This window comes from Ammospiza caudacuta, chromosome 9 (assembly GCF_027887145.1).
Source record: "Ammospiza caudacuta isolate bAmmCau1 chromosome 9, bAmmCau1.pri, whole genome shotgun sequence".
In the NCBI taxonomy this organism is placed as follows: Eukaryota; Metazoa; Chordata; class Aves; order Passeriformes; family Passerellidae; genus Ammospiza; species Ammospiza caudacuta.
Genome location: NC_080601.1, coordinates 29,210,194 through 29,233,956, shown reverse-complemented (window position 1 = coordinate 29,233,956; position 23,763 = coordinate 29,210,194). Strand labels below are relative to the sequence as shown.

The 23,763-nt window shown below is 38.3% G+C and overlaps 1 protein-coding gene across 1 annotated transcript; it reads right to left on the bottom strand.

Moving 5' to 3' along the window:
- Positions 1 to 277: 277 nt before the first annotated feature.
- SMC3 (structural maintenance of chromosomes 3) lies at positions 278 to 23,629 on the bottom strand. The gene is made up of 29 exons (XM_058810114.1): positions 23,539 to 23,629; positions 20,587 to 20,662; positions 18,999 to 19,037; positions 18,115 to 18,182; positions 17,687 to 17,758; positions 17,420 to 17,499; positions 16,784 to 16,862; positions 15,307 to 15,424; positions 14,587 to 14,762; positions 13,901 to 13,981; positions 13,396 to 13,560; positions 13,127 to 13,248; positions 12,563 to 12,776; positions 10,845 to 10,948; positions 10,527 to 10,626; positions 9,932 to 10,092; positions 8,526 to 8,667; positions 8,077 to 8,227; positions 6,887 to 7,039; positions 5,824 to 5,975; positions 5,464 to 5,622; positions 4,664 to 4,771; positions 4,163 to 4,271; positions 3,438 to 3,685; positions 3,104 to 3,316; positions 2,189 to 2,380; positions 1,850 to 2,027; positions 1,207 to 1,313; positions 278 to 893 (listed from the first exon to the last, which is right to left on the bottom strand). The coding sequence occupies exons 1-29, from the start codon at positions 23,551 to 23,553 to the stop codon at positions 822 to 824; spliced, it is 3,654 nt and encodes a 1,217-aa protein (XP_058666097.1). The 5' UTR covers positions 23,554 to 23,629; the 3' UTR covers positions 278 to 821.
- Positions 23,630 to 23,763: the final 134 nt, after the last annotated feature.

Here is a 23,763-nt window from a genome sequence, read left to right as displayed (position 1 = left end):
TTTGCCAAAACTGTAGACAGCAGGAAAAGATTTCACTTTTTGACTGGGGACTGTCACTTGGCTCAAGTTATGCTGGTTTTGTAATGGGATGTAATGGAGGGGTTGTTACACGGGACAATGTGCAGGAAAAGGGGCTGTGATTTGTTTTGACACAGTTCTAGGGTCATTTCAGGACTCTCTGATACTTACCTTTTTTCACTTCAATAACCAGAACATGATGGATTTGGACAAGCATAGATTTGGGGCAGTTTTCTTCTGGCACTGGCAATGTGCAGAAGAGGGGGAAAGAGTGGCTTGGGAGAATTGCTTTGTCTCATAATCTGAAATATGCCACTTCAATATGACTGAAGTGTTTACTCCATCTTGGTGGATTCCTCTTCAGAAAGACAATATAACCCAAAAATTTAATATATACAAGTTACAGCCATAAAACCAACCATTTTAATTGAAGCCATTAAAAAAAAAGTGTGAGGCAATATAAATGATAAAACTATACTTAAGAAGAAATAGCTAGCATTTTCTGAAAAGCTTTAAAACAGCAACAAACACTTTACAAAAATTTTGAAGGAAGAGAATAAAATTTCCAAACTACAGGTATTGTATAAAGGTAACATTAACAATTATCTTATAAAATACAGCAACAGAGACAAAATGGATACTCAAACTCATTTGAAACTAAGCCTTCTGGGGTCTTGGTTAAAATGTGTACTCAAAAACTACTTTAAACAAGGACTAAATACTTCATCTTTTAAATGTACAGGTCCCTGGCATAAACATAGCACTATACACATCTTCCAAATAAGCAGTAATTACAAGTTCTTTCATCCATGTGTGGTGTCATCTTCTACGAAGTCTTTGGCCATTTCTGCTGTGATCACATCAATATGACTGACCTGGTGGAACAAAGAATTATTCAGTTATTATAGTACTTTCTGCAGAATAGGACAGACATTTCTGAAGGCTCCAGGACTCAGCAATGGGTCTATGATTGATTTATAATCCCTTTAAAGAATGTGACACTGGACATTTGGAGGCATTTAAATTCTCTTTCAAGAACAAGAGAACTCTTTATAGAAGACTGTGTCATAAACAGAAATTTATCAGCTCAAGTGAGTCTGATTCACTCTGAATTCTTGCTAAGTCTCAAATGCACAACTTATTTTAATTATGGTGTTTACTGAGAAGCCTATCTATCATACTACTTACCTTATTTCTGAATTTTACACCATAGAACTTGTCAGCTGACTCAAGCAGTTCTGGCCTAAAAGTTGTTGTAATAAACTGAGCATGTTCAGCTAGTTCCATAATCATATCTAAAAAAGAACACAAAAATTCTTTATTAATGTAACATTTTCAATAAAGTGAGACAGACAAAAATAGCAAAGTCTTTGCCTTATTCAAAATGAGGTTTTGGTTAATGAAGCAAAAACCCCATAAATCAAGAAAGTATCCATAGCAGTTTTATTTCCCAGATAATACATACAAGTATTCTCATTAATTCCAGTATGAATTCTGAAAAGTCCAGTCACTCAGCAAACCTAGTATATTCAACTTCTATGATGAAAAACCACAAATGCACTTTTCTATTCCTTTTTAAAATCAAAACAGACTTCAAAACAGGACTGTTTTTCAACACACTGAAGTGCAGTAAGGAGACCCTTTAGATGCAGTAACAGAACAGAGCTTCGGCTTCTACATTAAACCAAGTTCATGAGAACTTCTCCATACACACACTGGGCTTCTCAAAAATGTGTTTTTATGATCAAAAGCTTTATTCTTAAACATCAGGGATGAGAAAACAAACTATTACCTTCAACCACAATGAAGATTATAAAAGGCAGACAAGTACCTGACACAGCTTTTCTATGTTGGGCATCCAAGGCTTGGTCGATTTCATCAAACAAGTAGAATGGAGCTGGATCACATTTCTGGATGGCAAATATTAGGGCCAGGGCCACTAAAGATTTCTGTCCACCTGAAAGCTGCTGCATTTCTCTCATTTCACCCTGTTTTCCTGTGAATGATACCTAAGAAAACAATGCACCAGCGAGATGATTTCAAAACATTAAACCACAGCATCACTTGCTATTAAACAAACAGGATCAACTAAATGCTGCCTTTTAAAAATATAGTTAAAAGACAACCTAAGCAAACATTCAAGAGACTAAAAACCAATTATTTTCCTTACCCTTATGCCAACTCCAGTGAACTGATCTACAGATGGAACACTGCTCTGAGATCCAGATCCCCTTTCGCTCTCAGTACTGCCTTCACCTTCATCCTGGGACTGACTGCCTTCCACATCTCCTTTCTTCATCACCAATGTGGCCTTGCCACCAGGTACTAACTTTTGGAATACTTCACTGAAATTTTTTGACACCTGAAAAAGAAATAGTCATTTTTACCTCCTCATTTTCACAAAGCGAAACCTACTCATCAAAACTTACTCATTTTTACAGAGTGAAATCAAATGCAGACAAGTGCTTTTGCATGAACACAAAAAAAAGAGAATCTGCTTCAAAGAAGAGATTCATGCTCTTAAGCAGAAGTGAGAAATGTATGCTGTACAAAGCTTGGCTTAAAACAAGAGTCAAAACAACTGTTTTTGTAGTATGAGAATTTTCAAAATTTTTTTCAATAAAATGGTCCAATTAAAACAGACCTGTAGCAAAAATAAGATTTTCTTAGTAATCTTCAGTTAAGCAAAAAACCTTTAAAGAGAAAAATTCACACATTTTGTAGTTAAGATTCTTTGCTAACATTAAAATTCCTTTCACTAAATCTGGAGAAGAGATTTGGTGCAGTTTTTTGCCACAGTTCCCAAAAAGGGTTGTATGTAAGTATATAGGAACTCACTTGAGAGGAAGTATTTCAGAAGTTTTAAGCACAGCTACAGTTGTATTGGAGATGGGCACTTACTGAAAATGGAAGCATTATTTACTTTTCAGTTTTTAAAAAACCCACAAGCCTCAAGTTACACGACACAGCCTTCTCTTAGTACAGATTTATTTGGTATCCTCTTCTTCTCATATTGCTGCTACACCATGGGACAACTTGATTGATTTCAGCACCAGTGTCTTTATAATTGTTCCCATTTTGTTACCTGTTTGAAAGTCAGCTGAATAGCCTCGTATTTCCTGAGCTCAAGGACATTCATCAGCTCCATGATGGATTTGTAGCCCCTGTCCAGTTCCTCTTGTCTTTTTATCAATTTTTCCTTCTGCTCTGAGAAATTCACAAACTGATCTAAAGCTTTTTTATTAACGTGACTGTATTTCTTCAGTTCAGTATTGCACTGCTCCAGCTTGCGGAATAACTGCAAACAGAAAACACGAACACATCGAAGTGACCTGCAATTCTAGTCACATTTGACACTCAAGATGCAGGTGACACCAATGTTTCAGGTCATAAAACATGAAACCAAGCACACCATTTACCTGCTTTAAACTTAAAGTCTGATACTTTTCAAAAGCCTCCTGTGGAAGTGAACCCAACTCTCGTATTTTCTTCATGCATTCCTCCTTCTTCTTGAGGAGCATGCCTTGCCTGTTTGTCATTTTTTCAAGTTCTTTTGTATCATGGTTAATAGCATCCATATGCTCCTTCTCCATGTTCTTCCAGCGTTCCATGCTCTTCTGAAGCTCTTTAATCCCTGCTTCTGTTTTGTCAATAGAGTTATCCAGATCTGCAATATTGAACAAGAGTACAAAACCCAAACCTGTAAGTTTTGCACGCCTCTATAAAATCAGTAATTATCCAATGAAGTATTTATGAAACAAAAAGATAGATAAAGAAGATCTATTAAGAAACATGGTTAAAGTTCAGGCAGAAAGCTGAAAATCCCTCTTTTCTTCCCCATGAGTATATGGCTTTAAAAAACCCCAAACAAATGTACTACAGTCATATTGTTCAAGTCTAGAAAGGGAAGCAAAGGAAGTTTCAAACCAAACTCAAGCAGCTGAGTTTTAAATGGGTTAGACAAAATTCAGGAACAATTATACAAGATCTTGCTTGTAGGACAGTTGCCTTTTAACTACCACACCCTCAAGCTGGAAGCCCAACACAAGTCAATTACATTGGGATCTATTTCTGAATCAAATATGGCATGTGTGAACTTTCAAAACCCTGGAGAGTTTTCTTTCCAAAATATGATGTTACCAACCATCTGACCGTGCCAGGGTATCCTTCACTCGTTTATTGATAGCCTCAAGTTCTGATGTTGTGGCAGTAAGAACTGTGCCACCTTCTGTCTCTCGAAGCTCATTCAGTTCCTATGGGATAAATAAATGCCACCAGGCTTCAGCATGAATGGGAACATAAGCCAGACAAAAAAGATATTTTCTGCTACTCTATATATAACTATTACATACATATACTACTCAATATTTTCATGATGTTCTAAGGTCTAATAAGTTAGATTTTCAAACAAATCTGGCATTATGATAGTCCTATTGATGCACAGGCCACGTATTCACAGTAGCTTTTGTCAAAAACTTGCTGAAATTCAAATCAATACTTAACTCAGTTTATACTCAGGGGAGCAAACCCCACCACAGATAACGCAGAGTAACAAATAAGTATTTATGATTTACATGCGTTAGTATTTGTGATTAGAAAAAACCAAACCCAGACTGCAAGAGCACATTTAAAAGAAAGCCCTTACTTGCTCCACTTGGTCCAAGCGTTTTCTCAGATTCTCATTGAGGTATGTTTCAACTCTTGTGATAATGCCTTCTAATTTAATCCTCTCATTCAAAAGCTGTCTGTTTTCCTGAAGAAAGTAGAGAAGTATATTAGTTGCCTTACCTAACTAGGACTATTTTTACCTTGTTATAGGAAAAAAATTTATAAAACAACAACAAAAAACCCTCTTCACACAATTCTGTGTATTAAAATCTCACAGTTCTCTGGACTGTTCCTCTAATTTTAACTGACAGAAAAAAAAAAATTCAAAGGTGTCTAGTGTAAAAGTCAACTGTACAAATCAGTGAGTTTATTAATCTTTATTTGTATCTGAATTCAATTCTTAAACCCAGAAATGCTTTAGAGAGTGTATTAAGAAGCACTATTTTTCCAGCAACATGTGTCAATCAAAAGCTTAGTTTTGTCTCACCTACCACTCACATATAGAAATTTTCCTTTCTCATACTGTGCATCCTCCTTTCACATGATATCTATTTGTATTAATTGTTGGAAAGTCAATAGCAAGAGCAAGAAAATTGTGATGATTTCAACACAAATAGCCTTAATTCTCACACAATCAACTGGCAAATTTCACCTGGTGTTTGAGAAAAACTTGCAAATACCCTTTGCAAATGACAGAACTTTAAACACACCTACCTACTCCTGACTAAGCACTGATTTACTGACACTATATTTGTAAGTGACTTTTCATACAAAAGGACAAAAGTTTATTGCTAAGAAGGTACCACATTTAATAGCAAGATATTTTAATTTCCTTACTTGCTGCAGCTGTCGAATTTCATCATTAAGAGCATCCACACGTTTCTGATCTTCAAGACTGAGCTGAGACAACAAATCCGTGCCCAGTTCTGCTTTTAACGATTCTCTAGTTGACTCCATGGCATGCAAACTTGCCTCCAGGCTCTGCAGGCTGCGTTGCTGTGGGACAGACAGACAGAATCACTCCTCAAAGCAATCTCTAGATTTATATTAATTTCACCTCTTCATATTAACATATTTCTAGTTATCTCTTCATATTTGATATTATGATGTTAACCAGAAGGGAATGCACGTTTATCAGTAACATTAATGAAGCAATTAAAATAAACAAGTAACAGCTTTCAATATCCCCATACCAACCTTAGGCATAAATGTCTTTTCAGACTGCTGCCTTTTCTCCTTCAGCATTTTCATCTCTGACAAAATACTGTCTCGAGAGGCTTTGAATTTTCTCTGCTGTGTTTCAATTTGCTGCATTTGGTTCATTAGCTGGTCAATCTCATTATTAATCCATACTGTGGGCTAAGGAAAATTCTGTCCTTGTTTTAAAAATCATTTTTTTCCTACTAGTACCTTCAATATTTTTCTATCTGACATATTCATCTTTCATCAAAATGGCAAACAAATCAAAACTCCACTAAACCATAATGATCACTTGTAGAGGAAAAATCAAGAATCATCAACAAAAACAACTTGAGCAGATTATCAACTTATCAAGTAACTTACCAATACCAGGAGCTAAGCTAAATGAAGATTTCCTTGCTTATTTTATTACACAACATTTGGAAGAACACAGGGATACATTTGAACATGCAGGGAAAGCTCAGATCTTATAAAATACAAAACAGATGTCTCTAATGCACTGATGCAAGTCAAAAAACAAAGGAGTTCAGTTTGAAGGACAGAATGACCTGAGTGATGTATAAGAAAAATGTATAAACCTCCCTTACCCCTGAAATGTAGATATTGGATCTCAAAAGCACACAGTGCAAAGAGACTGGAAAGACCAAACTGTCAAGCAACTCAGAGCTTATTACAGCACAATGCTCTCCCACCTCCCCTCCACAGCAGAAGTGGACTGTGTAACACATCAATTCAGGACACAAGTACTAAAAGTATAGCCTGAGTCAGAAGAAGCAGTGAAGATTAACACAGATAATAAGAATATCTGGTTATGGCAGTTACTACAACAGACTCTAAAAGGAATAGAAAGCCTCATACTCTAGGGTTTAACCTCACCTCTAAGCTTTAAGGATCAATATCAAATACAGTAACACAGAGAACCAGGCTGCACACAAAACAGTCAAAACAAATGCCACAGATAATATGTAACAAGTCAGTCTCCTGTTTTCCATCTATTACTGTAACCACAAAAGAAAAGCTTTGTGTCACACAACCTTTCCCATTAACAACAAAAGGATATTTTCAATGTTTCTACGTAAGTTTTCATTGAGCTTTGCTTCGAGTTCACCAAGTTCCTCTTCTGCTTTTCTAACATCTTTTTGCAATTCAAGCCGAGACTTCCTGGTGTCATAATAACCTCCAGTCAAAGCCCCTCGATGGCTGACCTGGTCACCTGAGAGCAGAACACAATGAGATGTAAAATGCACACCACACACTTGCCTGAAGTCCAGCACAGTTCCCACATCACACCTTAGCAGGTTAACCAGAACATTTCAACTAAGCTACAAAAGCACTGAATGTTTCAGCAATCATTTATGTTTACAGTAAATAGGGAAATGTTTATTTCTCTATTCAATTTAAGTGCTATTTCCTTTCTCAAAATCTTCACAGACTGCTAGGATCTCCTTTAAGCATTAGTTGTTTTTTTTAAATTTTAATTTTAATTAGCTTCTGAAACCATGACGCTTGAAAGAGAATAAATATTTATATTAAGGGAAAAATGAAAATGTCTACTACTACCAGCCTGAAAAAAAATTTCAAGTTCTCTATGAGGAAATAAAGAGATGAAGTAATTAGCAGCATCTGCGGCTTATAGAGTATGCTGATACTGAAAAATCAGTAATTTCTTCCTCAGACACCCTTAGGAATTTTTTCAGATTGACTTTAAGACACAAAGAGACAACAATAAGCCTGCAAGGAATCTGCCCTCTTTAATACAGGCAATTAAAAAAATTATAGATTATTTCAGAGAACATAAGATGTAAATATATCTGTTGCATAGAAGAATTCACATTGCCTTTATAAGGAATTAAGGAATGGCCTTAAGGAATTAAGGCCATTCATTCACACCCTAAACACTGGTTTGAGCTTGGGGAAAACACCATAAACACTCCAGAAAAACAAATGCCTGTTAAATTGGATAAAAAACTGGATGAATGCAAACCTAATCTGCTTTGTAATTCTCATGATGGAGACCAATTGCTACTAAAATTTAGAACATAAGAAAATCCCATACCTTGCCAAGAAATCCTGTATTTTTAAGCACTGTATTTAAACAAGTGCAACCTTGTACATAGATCTCAGCCAAGTACACTATTATTTTTAATAATTTTATTTCAACAGCACTGAACAGAATATGTTTAATGAGCCCCATGTTCCCAGGAATCCTATTTTTGCAATAAATAACCTATAAAAAATTGCAGTATTTACCTTCCAGAGTGATACAATCCATTGTGAAAGCTCTGGCCAGCTGAGTGGACACTTCCATGCTACGACAAATTAAAGTCTTCCCAAAAACATGTTTGAAAGCTTTATCAAATCTTGGATTGTATCTCAGTTTACTGATCATAGGAATAGCATCCTAAAGTGAGAGAATTACAATTCAGGAATTAAGTAATATCTTGAGTATCAGGTTACAATAAAACTCTACTTCTAAGTATTGCTTTTTCACTTGTAAAGTGCAGTTAGTAAAGAGCAGATACCTTGTAGAAAAATGTTTTTCTATAACATAGTTTATGTTCAGAAGTATACATTTGAAGTAGTATTTAAATGCAGACTAACAAAAAGCAAGTGGTGGGCAATAAGCAATGTACATAGTTCAAAGCATGAGGCTTTGTGGCTATGAAGCAAAGACAGGTTCAAAAGTAATTCTCACTCACATTAGTCTCAGGATAAGCAGTATCTCTAACATCCAGCTTGTTCAGAGGGAGGAAAGTAACTTCTCCAGGAAGGTTCATTTTGTTAAATTCCATTAGGATCTTTGTACTGACCTCATCAGAATCCACAATGTGATAAAACAGCCTGTTTAACAAGCCAAACAAGTAGGCAAAACTTCACAATGCTAAAAGGACAAACATATTTGTATACAGACAGTATTCTTGCAGATTCCATTACATAACACATCACTATCAAGTTGCACTGCATTTCCAACTCCATGCCTTAGAAAAAGCCAGTGGGGTACTCTTTTCACTTCAGTTAAAATAGGATGAGCCAACAACTTCACATTCCACTGTCCAGCCAGGAGCAGCTCAGTATGTGTACAGTGCCCCTGTGTCCACACCTGTGTCCTGCATTTCCATCACACAACATTCAGCCCCCCCTCTCTGCATGGATCTCCAAAGTTTGCCTCTGCTTCCTCTATACACCACACAGAGGGACAGAGACCCCATCTCCCTGTGCACTATAAGGGACTGAAGTAAGTGATTTTTCCTTTGCAACTTGAACTAAGGCTGCTTGTTACATTTTCCAAACTATGGGGCACAGGATTCAGAGAACTGTGAAGTGCTTGGAAGAGACACCCTTGTTCACACTGATAGAAGTTTCAGAAGAGACTGCATTTCCAATCCCAGGAGCATCAACATTTCAATGTGACACTTTGCAAGATCATGTCACCTCTGTCCTCTTTCCTGCTCTTAAGCCATTAGCTGCACTTCATTAGAACAAGAACTTTCATGACTACTCATAAGCTGGAACAGGGACCGATCACACAAAAAGATGATCTTAATTAACTTGAAGTGTTAGATGTTGCAGCAAGTGGTGGTTCACCCAACAGGCATTTACTTCTAGAAAACATTTTACACAGATTCATTAACACTCAGCATCTTTTCAGATAACTTTTAGAAAGCAGTTTTTGACAGTTTAGAGACCATTCTCAACCATGAGATTTTCTAGTACAAGTGAAATAATTCTTAGTATTTGCTGAAATATCAGCCTTGCTTACTGTAGAATTCTCCACACTGCAAGATGCTGTCCATTTTATTCAATATAATTCAGTCTCACCACCAATGACCCTGGCAAGTGTCAGGAGTGTGGGTCTGGGACCTTTTTTGGTTTAATTTTTTTTTCTCTCTGCTTTTGTTTAAGGTTTTTTTAGACAAAGTCAGGAGCAGCTAGAATTATCATTTAAATAGTCAGAATTCTTCTTAGTTCCTTCACAAAGAAACAGCAGTTTGATCATACATATAGAAAGCACTTTGACAAAAAAAATGGAAGACGACAAGATCAAAAGAATAAAATTTCAGTAGAAAAGTTGTGACACTGCACTAAATAGCATATAATTAATTACCTGTTCCCTGCAGTGACCTCCACACAGGTGTAGAATGCTGGCTCACATTCAAAGTTATTCATCACAATTCCATGATAGCCATTCAGAACGTGCTGGTTGATGCCTTTCCGACGGAAGTGCTCCAAAACTTTGTTTATGCTGTCTATTCCATTCAAAATGGCCTGTTAAAATACAGCTAATTACTGTATTGCATTTAAAATGCATGGGCATAATATTCGTTTTAACTTTGTGACAGGTTTTATGCCAAATTCCTGTTAACTAACCTATAGCCCTAACACAACATACATAAATGAGAGACTATCGCTTTTTAGTTTTGTTTGGGGTTTTTTTAATCAAAAAGATATCGGAGGAAATTTTAAAAATATTCCATTTTTGCCTAGTCTCCTCATATCAACTACCTTGAGCTCACAAAACTCATTTTCAAGTAGTGCTAGAGCTATGAATATTTGAAAACTTGAGCACAGAATATAATTTGTCCATCTTAATTGTGAGATAAAGACCATAATTTTAAAAGTAACTATCATATCTTTTAGATAAAACTAACTTGTCAAGAATGATATTCTACAAGGAGTTATCAAGAGTGAGGTTATCTTACCTTTCCTGTTGCTGCTCTGAGAAGCTGCTGTTTCTTTTCTAGATCCTCCCTTTTTGCAGCAAGAGCTTGTTGTTCTGCATTCTCTTCTCTCCATAGGTAACTATAGAACAAAGCCAGTAATTTTTTTTTTAAATGTGAATGCAATCTGAATGTTTTATTATTATTTTCTTAAAGGCTGCTAATCTAATGGGAAGGCAAAGTGCAGAAGTTCATACATGGCCATATTTCAAAAACATACCTACATGCCATGTTAACAACTACACAGTTGGGGTCCTTCACATTAAGTGAGATTGAGACATATTTCAATTAGTTACTAACTTTCTTTCACTCTGTAGTTCATCCTTTTTATTTTTCACTTCATAGTATTTTCTGTCCAATTCTTCAACACGAGCCTTCACTTCATTGAGATCCTGGTCCAGTTTCTAATACAAAGAAAACAACAGTATGAAACTACAGCTCTCTATATTAAAAAAAAAAAAAAATCTGTTTTATTCAATACTGAACTACTAAAAATTCAGAAAATTCCTAGAAACACTTCAACCAGCTTACAACAAACTGCAGAAGCAGTAAGAATAAAGACAGCTTTGTAAAGAAGCAGTAACAAGGTGTAGGTGCCACACAGATGGCAAGGCAGGCACTGAGTTCAACTGTGCCTCTGGGCATTGAAGTGAAATGGATCCCTGTAAGTCACAGCAAGAACAGGAATCAAAACAGTAACTAACACACATATAACTTCCCATGCTCTGAAATGACATTTGTGATAAGTACAACTAATCTTGTGTACCATGTCAACCTGCTATTAGTCAAAAGCCTTAGCCTGCTCTCCAGCAGTACCAGACTTTCAAGACAGCTGCTGTCAACAGTGTGCTGTTTAAGCCAATGCACAGACACCCCCCTCTGCTCACTTAACACCTGCCATTTTCAGAGCAGTTCAGGGCTAGCACTCCATAGTGTTTATGTATTTATATGTGTACAAGGAGGACTAACTGTGTTGTAAAAATGCAGCCAGCTCATTCTAAACCAACCTTGCATGCTCTCAATCACATCCACCCAAGATGCCTTCTCTTTGAACAACAACAAGCTGTACAACTTTTCACCTAAGCATAAATCAACCTTCCTTGAGGAGGAAAAGGAAACCAAGACATGTTTATAGAAAGGAATCAAAATCCACAGTAAATGTAACCCTTTCAATTCTACAGAATTACCATTGAGCAGTATAGTACAATTGCAATCAGCCAGTGGTAAATGCCATTTTCTTCATTCACCAACTCAGAGAATCACAACTTTGCTAAAGTGGATCCAAATCAAGCAATATTTTGGCAGAACACCATCATCTTTGTACAACTACACTCCTGCACGGTGTCAGACTGACCCTCAATTTCAGTAGGTATATTACACAAAGACCAAGACCATCAGCATTGGCACTGTATGTTCCCTCAATACAAAAGCAGGGTTTTCACAGCTAGAGCTCCTAGCAGGAATGCTACCTTTGGATTATTTTGCTGTACTTGCACTGTAAGAGCCATTTCTGAATGGAAATTAAATCTAAGTTATGCAGGTAACAGATTAATCTTCTAACACGCCTAGGGATGTAACTTCTAACCAGCTGCAGCCATGGTACAAGGGTGCAGTGCCTGCTTCATAGACAAAAAGACCCTGTTGCTTTCCCTGTTGGGAAAATGAGAGAAGTGAAAACAACCAACACAGACTTCCATAAGAACGTAACAAATTGTTTTCTATTAAATGGCTATGTTCAACATAGACAAGAGCAAGGCAGATAGAAGCCTATTCCTGATAAGTCAGGCCAAACACATTGGGGAAAGTATGAGAAGACAAAGCCAACATAAAGAGCAAAGACAGTACAATGTTAAAGGAGTTGAAAGTTTATCTGTAGCTGTTTTCAATAAGCATTTTTCAAAGCCAACACTCAACCAGAAAGTCACATCTTCCTTATAAATAGGCACTGAAGTCTGACTGTCCACGACTGAGTATTTAACCTTTCTCTAAAAAAGACTGAGAATAAGCTGCAAACTTACACTGTACTGCTCCAAGTTTTTCTCCTTGTTTGCTTCTGTATCCTCTAAGTCCTTGTGTATAGCTGCAATCTGCCTCTTCTTGTCATTGATGGCTTGATCTAAGGACTTCAGCTCTTTCTTTATCCACTTATCCCTCTCCTCTTTGGAAGTAAACTGGCTCCCTCGACCTTGCTTTGCATAGAGATCTGTTCTTTCTTGTGTAGCCTGTGCAAGTCTGTTTTGAGAAAGGAAAGACATCTTGTATTATAAAGAAATCTTGAAGTTATTAAGAGCAAGCATTAAGAATCAATATTGGAACTTTCAAATGTCATACCAGGCCCTCAAATTCGAGCACCAAATCAGTAACAAAAAGAAAAGGATCATGTATAAACAAAATCATCCACAAGAAGTGGTTAAGCTTAGAAAATCATCTTGCCAAATACTGTTCCCACCCCAACAATAAAGCAGACTTTTTACAGACCATCTTCAAGTGCATGTAGCTACCCTGCTGTCAAGCAACAAGTACAAATTTTTGTTAAATGCAGATGGATAGCATTGTTAAAATTTGCACAGAACGTCACAGACCTAGCAATTCCCCTCTCTTCTTTTTCTTTTACGCTGTTGAATTTTGGCTCTGTTTCTGCCAATTCTTTCTGCTTCTCCTCGATTTTCTCAAGAAGTTTTTGCCTCTCCTTTAGCAGTCTTTTCTGAAAGTCAAACAAAGCAGTATTTAAAGTTAGTATTTAACAAACCTTACAAAATAGTGACAGGCTTCAGTCTAAAACCAAAACTTCAGTGTACATGAACACTTCCTTGTGTCATTGACATTTTAAGACTTCACTGGTGTTACGTACCCTTTGCTCACTGTTGCCAGCTAATTCATCCTGTAGATCTTTTGCCTTCAACTCTAATTTAGTCCTCTGTTTAATCTGCTCCTGTCTTTCTGCACTAAGTTGCTCCTTCTCTTCTTTCATTGCAGAAATCTTTGTCTTCAGTTCTCGAACTTGCCGTTCTATTTCCTATGCAAATTTAAGTATAAAGTATCTTATATGAATGAACATTTCACTATTTATCAAAGCTCACAAGATAGTGAATGAACATTTCACTATTTATCAAAGCTCACAAGATAGTGAATGAACATTTCACTATTTATCAAAGCTCACAAGATCATTAGTCTGTAGATCACAATACACTAGATGTGTGAAAACCCCCAAGTTCCCAAATAGCATGAAAGCATGCAACTGGATTTAACACAGACACCACCAGCCCTCATCCTCTCCGTCCCCACCTCCTCCAAAAAATCCCCAAAACCACAAAGCAAAACAAACCTCTGGAGAGCCCTTTTAAAAGTATTTTTACCTCCATTTTATCTCTAGCATCTTGCTGTGCATCTCTCAGCTGCCTCGATTTTTCTCCACTCGTCTCTCGTTTAGCAGAAAGCTGTATGGAAATATCACCAATAGCTTAAGCCAGATTCTGCTTCAGTAGTGGTTTCAGAATGAAAATAATTTATTTAGTGAAGAACAGTGACGCTGACAAGTACATACAGAGCAGGTAGTTCAGTGTGCAGCTGCAGAATGCTGCAGATTAAATTCTGGGTGGTGGAAGCCACAGGCAAGAGAACTAATGTCCCTTTGCAAAATGAAGGGCACAGGAACCTGTGGCACTCAGAGACACAGCAGCAACAGCAGCCCCACACTTCCACTGTGATGGGATAAAAACCCAATTTCCTCTGCTGGGTTCCTTTGATATTTAGTCATTGCACCAAGATTAAACTACTTTAAGGATCAAGACATCTGAGACTCTGCTATGGGAAGCCTGGTCTGACTGTGAGTGTGGTGCAGGGAGTCAAGTGAGGCACCTGCACTGGGAAGGGGTTTCAGTCCTAGCTCAGGTGCTGCAGTTCTGACTGCCAGAGTGGCTCCTGGATGGCTGCACAGGAAAGGTTCCTTAACACTGCCAGGATTCTATCAAGGATCACAAGGAGATGGTAGCAAAAACAAACCAACAGCTCATTACATTTTGTACCAGCCAAGATATTTTACCTCATCAAGCTTAGCTCGAGTTTCATTAAGTTCCTGATTATAAATGGTGTATTCCAATGCTCTCCTCATTTTATCCCATTTCTGGTACTGTGCCAGCTCCTCTTTCTCCTCTTCTAGAGTATGCAGTCGCTCCTCAATGTATTTCAACAACTCGTTGATTTTCTCTCGCTTGCCCTCTTCAGAAAACAGGACAAGACAGAAATTCAGTTAAACACTAACACAATCCCCCATCTTTACAGCCACTGAATCTACTCCAGTGATTCCCAATTAATCAACAGACATGAAATGTACAAACACCCCATGTCCAAAAGCTCTCCACAAAAACATCCCAACAGCAGAACTGTTGATACTTGTTATATAAGACAACACAAGCATGTACTCTCTTGGCTCACACACTTAACAAAGACTGCACAACATGAACTTTAGTGTTTGCACAGCAGCATATCCTGATTTCTGGATCACTGCCAGCTGACATCACTCATATGTTTTGAACAGTAAATTTATCTGTATTAGCTTAGCTAAAGGTTTTATTACTAAAAGCACACAGAATGTAACTTATTAAACCTTTTGAGATATTGGAAGTTCAAGGAAGAAATATGACAAGCTCTGCATTGTTTAACATACCACAAATAACATCTATCTAGCTTTACTGAAAAAGCCTGAAGTTTTAGAATTAAATTAATTACTGTGGCATAAAGCAGTAATTTCTTGAAGTTTTACCTGTTTCTTTCATTAGTGAAATACTCTCCTCTTTACGTTCATCATATACTCTGGTACCAGCTACTTCTCTTAGCAACTTCAATCTTTGAGAGTCAGGAGCTGTGGCCATCTGGTTGATCTGAAAATTCAAGATCTATGATTTCAATAACTTGCTCTGAATGTATGGCTAACCACAACAGAGCAAAGACTGCACTCTTTTGCTCTGCCTGCTTGCCTGAGGTTTTGGTAAGAAGATTCAGATACATAGCATACACCACACACTGCTTTCCTTTTGAGACAATTACTTCAGGACTGCAAGTACTCTGCTTGTAACAAAATTTGCTGCTTTTCAAATGTTTCCATTTGTTTCTGAAACTCAGGATACAAGTACTATTTACACTGAAAAAATCATAAACCACTCAAAATTATATTTAGAGAAACTCAACCTTGTGCTTTTAAGTCCTGGTGCTAAATCAAATAGTTTAAATGCCTCCATAAAACCACAATACAATTCAGGGGTTATAAATCTTAGAATAATTAACATCATGAAACACTCATTAATATGACATCAAATCAGTCATACAATTACACTCAACATAAAACTCACTTCCTTTCAATAGAATTTCAGTGGCTGCATGCTCTTCTAAGAAGGTAACTGTTTCTAATTTGTCTTCTATTAAAACCAGTTTGTGTATTTTGGCTGTTAAGTAGTGTGCACCAATCCCCAGTACCACTGACTTTCCAGCTGAAGCAGTTCCTTTCAAATGCACACATTCAACTGTATAGGACAATTTATCCTGGTAAACATCTGGCAGACTGTACTATGGGTCAGCATTCCTGACATCAAGCGCTCCTCAAGTCTTCTCCCCTTGCATTCCTCTCCAAGTATGCCTTCCTTTGGAGGTGACAGTTCCCAGACTCCTTGATGTTCCACCCTGTGAGCCATTCCAAGTAGTCTGTGCTTTGTCTCCAGATGTGGGTGTCCTTTGAAAGTTCTAGAAAGCTGCTTGGGTCTTGAAGACCAGTTGAGACAGCCCATGCCATGAGCTCTTTTCCTAATGTGCACTCACTTTTGCTACTTCTGCACTTTCCATTCATTCCCCATTGACAGTATTTTCAACCTCTTAAAATTCTCTACCATTACTTTGCTGCCTCATCTATAGGCCCAGAAATCTTTGAATTTATACTGAACTATTTCAGAGGAATCAAGTTTGCTTTGTATTTAAGTATACGGAAAAAAAAGCCTGATTGTAAAGATCACCATGATAAAACACCCTCTGCTAAGTATCAACATTTACAGACATGATTTCTTTTTTAAATCAACATAAATTACTAAAACAATAATACCTGCCAAAGAAGCATGAACATACAAGAGCTATTCCAAGTTGAGGTAGATTTAGGTTTTGATTTACTTCTGAAATAATTTAACTAAGTTTGGCATCCAGGAAACACGATACCCTCGACAGTGATTCTTCTACTTTGTGAAAAAGAATCTTACCTTTCCTTGTTTGACAATATAGTAGGGATTACTGCGAGAAAATCCAGCACTTTCAAGAAGATTCATGACATCATTTTTCCTGAAATGTTATTATGAATCCATTAAAAACTTACAGTGAAAGTGAGAGCTATAAAATGCAGTAAATTATCACAACTATACATCACATAATATCACCGTGTGCAATGCATGCTCTGTTTGAACAACCTTCTTTATTTAAAAATGGCTAATTCTAAAATGAAATGAGAGAATAAAAATGGTAAATATCTAAAATAGTATAGAATGGGAAGAGATTAAGAAATAAGCACCTTGAAGCACAGAGGAGGGAAATACAGGCAAACACATCATAAGGAAGGATATAAAACCACTGAGAGTGTGGTAACTCTTCTATTTCAAAAAACCCTGAAAGAAATACTATGCAAGCAGTTAAACACCACACCAATGGATGGATTGAACTGCCAATTCAAAGTGTGCTGTCTATTGCATAAGGGCTGATATTCCAGCTATCAAACTACTGGCACTCAGTATTACACAACAGAAATAAATTATTTCATGCTAGGGATGCAAGTGTTGGGTTTGCCTATAGAATTTTACAGAACTACTACTGCTCTCATTCAGATAAGGAAAAGAAGTACCTACGTCACCATTTTCTTGTCTAAGAAATATTGGTCCTTCTTGGCTCCAATGACTCTGCGAAGTGAGACTTCCTCTTTATCAATCTTAAGAAAACAGAACCCAGTAAACACACAGACCTACTGCAAGCAGCTGTAACTAACACCAGAATGTCTATGACACTTTTTAGCAGAAATGACCCAAAAGCAGGTACAGTGCTGAAGCCTTCCATAAGGCTGAGATCACTTGAGTATGCAATGATAATCTATGTCCAAAGCATGTCTCTGAACTTACCGGTAACCTGTTGTCGGAATTGTCAAATATAATCTCCACAAATGCCGAAATAACTCGAGGACCTGTTCCTTCCTAAGAGAAGAGATGTTCTGGTTAGACAGCTGCCAGATTTTGAACTCTTTCTTCTCCTCTTTTCCTTGACAACCCTACTTCCCCTTTCCTTTCAAAGACTTGAGATGCTAGAACATCTACATAATTTCCAGCACACATTTTTATTTCTGCTAATCTTGGCTATGCATTCACTGGTGGCCATTATCAACACAATGTAGTACTGTGTAATAAATTCCCTTTTGCCAACTGAAATAAAGAAAATTACTTTCAAAATAATTGCCTTGAAATATCCACAGCCCAGCAATTGAACATTTTTGTTGTCCCATTCAAAGGCATTAGCTTATTCTTTAGTTGTGCTGCTACACACGTTCACTTACATGCAACAAAGCCAGTCTCTGCTCTGGGCGAAGATGACTAAACTCATCACTGAGGACAAACTGAATTGCTGTAATAAAATAGGAAAGAAAGAGAAAATTTATTCTTTCCTTCAGGGAGACATGCAACAGTTTCATTAACTCAAAACACACTGGTTTACTGTTGTATAATACAATCAAGCTGTTGCCAAAATCTTACAATATTTCTTCATTAAAAACCTTGATCTGCAGGATCTTTATCACTCAACCTGCTGTACAGCAGGATTTATCTGAAGAGGTCATTGTTGCCACATTACTGGTTCACTGCATAATCATTAACAATGCTGAACAATTAGGGATTCATCAGCATCCTTCTACATGTACACAGCACACAGGCTAGGCTAAAAATATTGCTAAAGTACTTAGCATTAGACAATTTATAAACACAACCACCACAAAGCATACTAACATCTTTAATTAGCACCTTTGCTCCTCCATTAATGCTCCCACCTCACAAAATCCCCCTCATAACCTTATATTAAAAGAATGTCTAAGCTGTGCCAAACTGCTATTGAGTAGAATTTAGCCACTAAGGATGTCTAAAAAACCTGCAAATATCATAATCATCTTTCATGGAGGGCAACTTTTAGAATCCATTTCCTCCTGTAAATACATTTGCCAGCTGAAAGTCTTAGAAGGCCCTTAATAGGAGAAGCTGAATTCTAGGGAAAAACCTGGACTAAGTATTAAACAAGTGCATTGATATCTGCCTTTCATCACTGTCAAGTAATCTCCATTCTGCCACTCCTTATTGAGGAAGATCATTTATTAAACCGAGTTCTAGCAAAAACAAGCAAAGAAACCTGCTATCTGCAGCATCCCTTGGCTAACAAGAAATCCATGCTTACCATAAAAGAAGTTGCTTTTTCCAGATCCATTTCTTCCCACTGAAAATTAAAACACAAAGTATGACATAGGTTAAGCTGACATAGGTTAAGCTGACATAGGTTAACACTGCAATGTACTTTAAATGTGACACGAAAATATTCAAGAGCAGAATCCAAATATAACACAGCCAAATGAAATCTCCAGGGAATGAGATGAACTTGGTAGATGGACCACTTGAGTACAAGACATTAGCTCTTTGCCCACTCAAACATTACCTGGACTTACAAACTCCAAAACTACTCCACAAAGAGAATAACAGCTAAACCAATCATATTTATTGCCATCTTTTTGGTTCTTATACTGACAATCTGATGGATAAGAACAGTAAACCTAAGTCAAAGTGTCCCGGCTCCAGAACGTTTACCCAGAGGAAACCACTTCCTATACATTCAGGTTGACTGCATGAACTTCATGCAGCACATTAACTTTGTAATACTCCACTTGTTAATCATAAAATACTGGAATAAATACTAGTTCTACATAGAAAATGAAAGGTGTAAGAACACAGCACTACACCAATATAATCTCAATGTTTATACTGCAGTGTTTCAACAAGGCCCAGAGCCTTCTCTTTAAGATCAGCACCTGCTGCATCAGTTTCAAATCCACTTGTCTTCCAGCAGCAATGAACATCCCAGGCTTTTCATCTCTGCCTGCCTACACAGCATCCAGACTCACCTCATTCCAAAAACTGTTATCAAGTCTTTAAAAAGAAGCTAAAAACTCTCAGTGAAAAGAGATTTTTTTAGTGTATTTTAAGAACATAAATACCTGGATATAGTTTTAGCTCCTGTAGAAATAATATATTATTAAACAAGACATGTATCCATGTCATATGCGTGTTTTTTTTTCCCTAGTGCCAGAGTTAAATCCTGGCTACTAAGATTTTATGTCCAAAATTGACTGCTTGCTGTTGGGTCAGCAGTCTCAAAAGTTGCTGCACAATCACTAAAATCAATGCAGACAAAAAAGGCAGGGCCAGGCATCCATAGGCAGAAATAGAAGAGGTGTGAGAATGGTGGGAAAAAATATGCTATTAAAATAGGAATTACTCAAGAACCTGCACTTCAAAACTTGTACTTTTTGACAGTCTACAGTCCACAAATTCATCCTTTAAAACTGGAAGAAAGATGATCTTCTTTCTCTTCAGGAGTTTATAATAGCTGGTGTGCTTATTTATAAAAATGATGACACTTGCACAGAGCAAAAAGAAAAAGAATCCTGTACAAATTCTCTGGTGCTGCTCCTGCAAGGACAACCTTTAAAGGAGGTCTGGCTGATACAGAGATGTGCACCAAGAAGGAGTTTATGAACCTCACTCAGTTTCTGGAGGCTCAGCTTTGTCCCAGCAAAATTGAATGTTAATAGTTGTAAGTGTAAAACACGCTGTGGAACATTACAGACAGCTGTACAGAAGTTCCCCAACCAGAAAATACAATCATCAAATGTAACCAGAATATTAAAAACTATAAAGGAGACTAACACGAATATCATCTGAAATAAAAGTGCAATTTTAACTAGTGATAAAAGACAAGTATCACAACTTACCAATGACATTGTGTTTGGAGCTGAATGGGTCCACAATGGTTTGGTCCCTGTAGCTTCGAAAGCCCTGAATGATTACCTGGTGAGAAGGAGGAGTTATTTTAACAAAGTTCTCTCAGTTTTTCTACTATAAGGTTTGACAGAATATTTATATCAACTTGCCTACCCTTCCTGCACACACTCAACCTTCCAGCTCAAGATCAGAAACTCACATCAAACTTGCCCCCACCTAAGCACTGATTTAGGGACAGATTTCTCCCCTAGCAAGAGATGCTGGTACTTGTGCAGGCCAAAGCACAGCAAGCAAGAGAGTTCCAAGAGGTTTTTGGAAAAACAGTGTTTGCCTAAAGTATCATATACAGGAAAGAAAACTGAGTATAACAAGCACTTAATTTTTATAATGCAATTTACTTAGAGCATGAGAATTTTATTGGTGAATTCTCCAAGCAGTGCCATTGCAGGCTGCACAAACTGAACTAGACTGCCTATTTCACATGCAATAGTCTCATTTTACTGTGCAATCTAAAGGGAAACATCAAAAAGCAAGCTTGTCTTGGCTCAAATTCACAGCCTAAAGAGACAAAAATGTACACAAATAACTTCAAGAGCTATTCAGCAAACAGTCATCTGAAAGCAGCACATCAAACTTCAACTCTTTAACTTCAGCAGCATTTTGAGGTTTGCCAGGCCTAGCAATACACCAGGTACAGAGTTACAATATCCTCGAACTTCAGCTCTGCATAGCAGCAAAAGGAATCCACCTTGCAGCACCAAGCAAGCTGCCCCACACATCAAAGCTGGCTGAAAGCACAGCAGCTCTGCTCTGCTCGGCGTGACAGAGGCAGCAGCACCTGGAGGTCTGACACCTGCACATCTTTCAGCAGGAACACTTGAAACAGGATTGCAGTTCCCATTTAATAACTGTGTTCTCTGCCCAGCTCCTCCCCAACAGAACAGGATACAGTTAAAGCAGTCACAGTGTTTCACTAGGACAGCTACAATGCACTAAAAATTACTTCTTAACAAGACACAAAACCAGCTTGCACTACACTTCTCAATGTCATTAGTGCTGAAGATTAAGATATGAAATGACTTCGATTTTTTGTTTGTAAGGTCTAGGGTACTATCACTATCTTCTATTTGTCTGAACACGTCGTTCCTTCTCCCACACCCTCAAGTGTTAAAGGAGCCCATAGTCCAGAAAATGAGCATAACACTTTTTATTCAAGAAGCACATACAAAACTCCAGCAAAAAGCCTAGAAGTAGTACTGCAAACATTTAAGCAAGCCTTTCTTCACTGCTACAAAGGCCTCTATTAAGTGTACACCCAAACACCTCAAGAAACATCTACCTTCAGAACTGCATCCACATTCTGGTAGTGTTAAACAAACAGTGGGGGAAAAATCCTGCCCACAAAAAGTACTGGACAAAAGACTGGGAGAGAAAAATGCCCATATTTATTCATGTCAAGTTTGATCTTTAGTCTTTCTCCCATTATGAGACAGGCCACTATAAGTATTATAGTGTATCTATATATATATAGATATATATATCTATATATACATAGTAGTATATCTAGTATATATATAGTGTTATATACTACTTGATAGTATTGGTGTGGTTTTCCACTAATCTCCTCTTATCACCTGTTTATACTAAAGGATTAAAACCATCTCACTAATATTGAATGAAAATGCCACGTCAGACAGCAAATCAAACACTGGAATTTATAAAAATCAAAATGAAATAAAACTTTAAAGCATTAGCTAACTTTTAGTCAGAACTTGAGAGCCATTCTCTCCCCAGGCACTATGGCTTTCTGGTCAAATTCTCTTTGCAAAATTATTTCATTCCTGGAATCTGAAGCTAAGAATACAGGTAGGCAGCAAATAAAATAAAAAGAATGAGAATTGTTACACGTTCTCCTATAGCTCCTGTAACAGTATTGGCTACTGGCCACCCAATTTTCCTTCTTTTTGTTTTCCCCAAAATGAAACGTTTCCCCTGCTCCGAGTTAATTTGGACTTACTCTACAGATCTCCACTACTGTCTGCTTTCAAGTGATTAAAATCTGCAGAACAAAAACTCTTATTCAAACTCTTTAAAGCAGTGTGCCCATCTATGATGATTAATCAAGAGTGATTTACAAAAGTGCGACCAAAAGGTGTTTGAAATACTGCCCAGTCAGACAATCAGTAGATGAAAACCTGGTATCTATGTAAAACATTCACCTTCAACGCTAATAAAGTATTCGTCTTAAGAAAAACACCCGCAGGGTGTTTTACATCCACAGTAACACAAATCTGCTACTACAGCAGCTGCAGGGAAACTGCAGAAGTAATATAACGATATCCTCAAAAACTGTTTGAAAAAGGTGTACACCAGGATCTTTTCAAGTGAGCACCAGCCACAGATCGTTTGGCAAGGGTGAGGCATAACACGTGAAATGGTTCATGCCCGGGGGCCTGAGGCAGCACCCCAAGGCAGAGATCCCGCAATGTGAACAGCTAAAAAATGCTTTTGACAGCGGAGCAGAGCCCTTTGTTTGGATACGAGCCTTCCGCGGCCCGGACACCGGGGCTGGCGTACAAAGGGGCCCCGCGAACAAGTCTCGGGTCCATGAGGAGACCCCAGCGGCACTTCACACCTGCAATGAATGAACGGGGAGCAGAGAAGGAGAGAAAGCGCCGCCAGCCCAGCCGGCGGTAGGACCTGACCCGTGGCCGGGCCGGGGGCACCTCCCTCAGCCTGGACCTCGTTCCGTCCCCCAGGACAGAAAAGATCGAAGCCAAGGCCTCCGAGCCCGCCGCGAGCCCGCGGGTCCCCAGCTGCGGGCCGGGCAGATGTGAACGTGCAGAGCCCCCAGCCCCGGGGCGGAGCGGGCTGGGCCAACCCCCTAGGCCGGGCACAGGCCGCACCGCACACTGCGGGCGGCGCGAATCCCGCCGCCTCACCTGCTTGATGTACATGTTTGCCGAGGATGCAGTAGGCCCGCCAGGCTGCCGTTCAGCCCGCCCTCGCCGTCTCTTTCCGGTCCGAGCGCTCGGCTTGACCGCGGGTCTCCGCCGCCGCTTCCCGCCCCCTCAGCCGCCCCCCGCTTCCCGCACAGGGCCCGCTCACCCCTCACGCAAACAAAATGGCGGCGGACCCTCCCCGTCCCGTCCTGGCGCGAACCATTC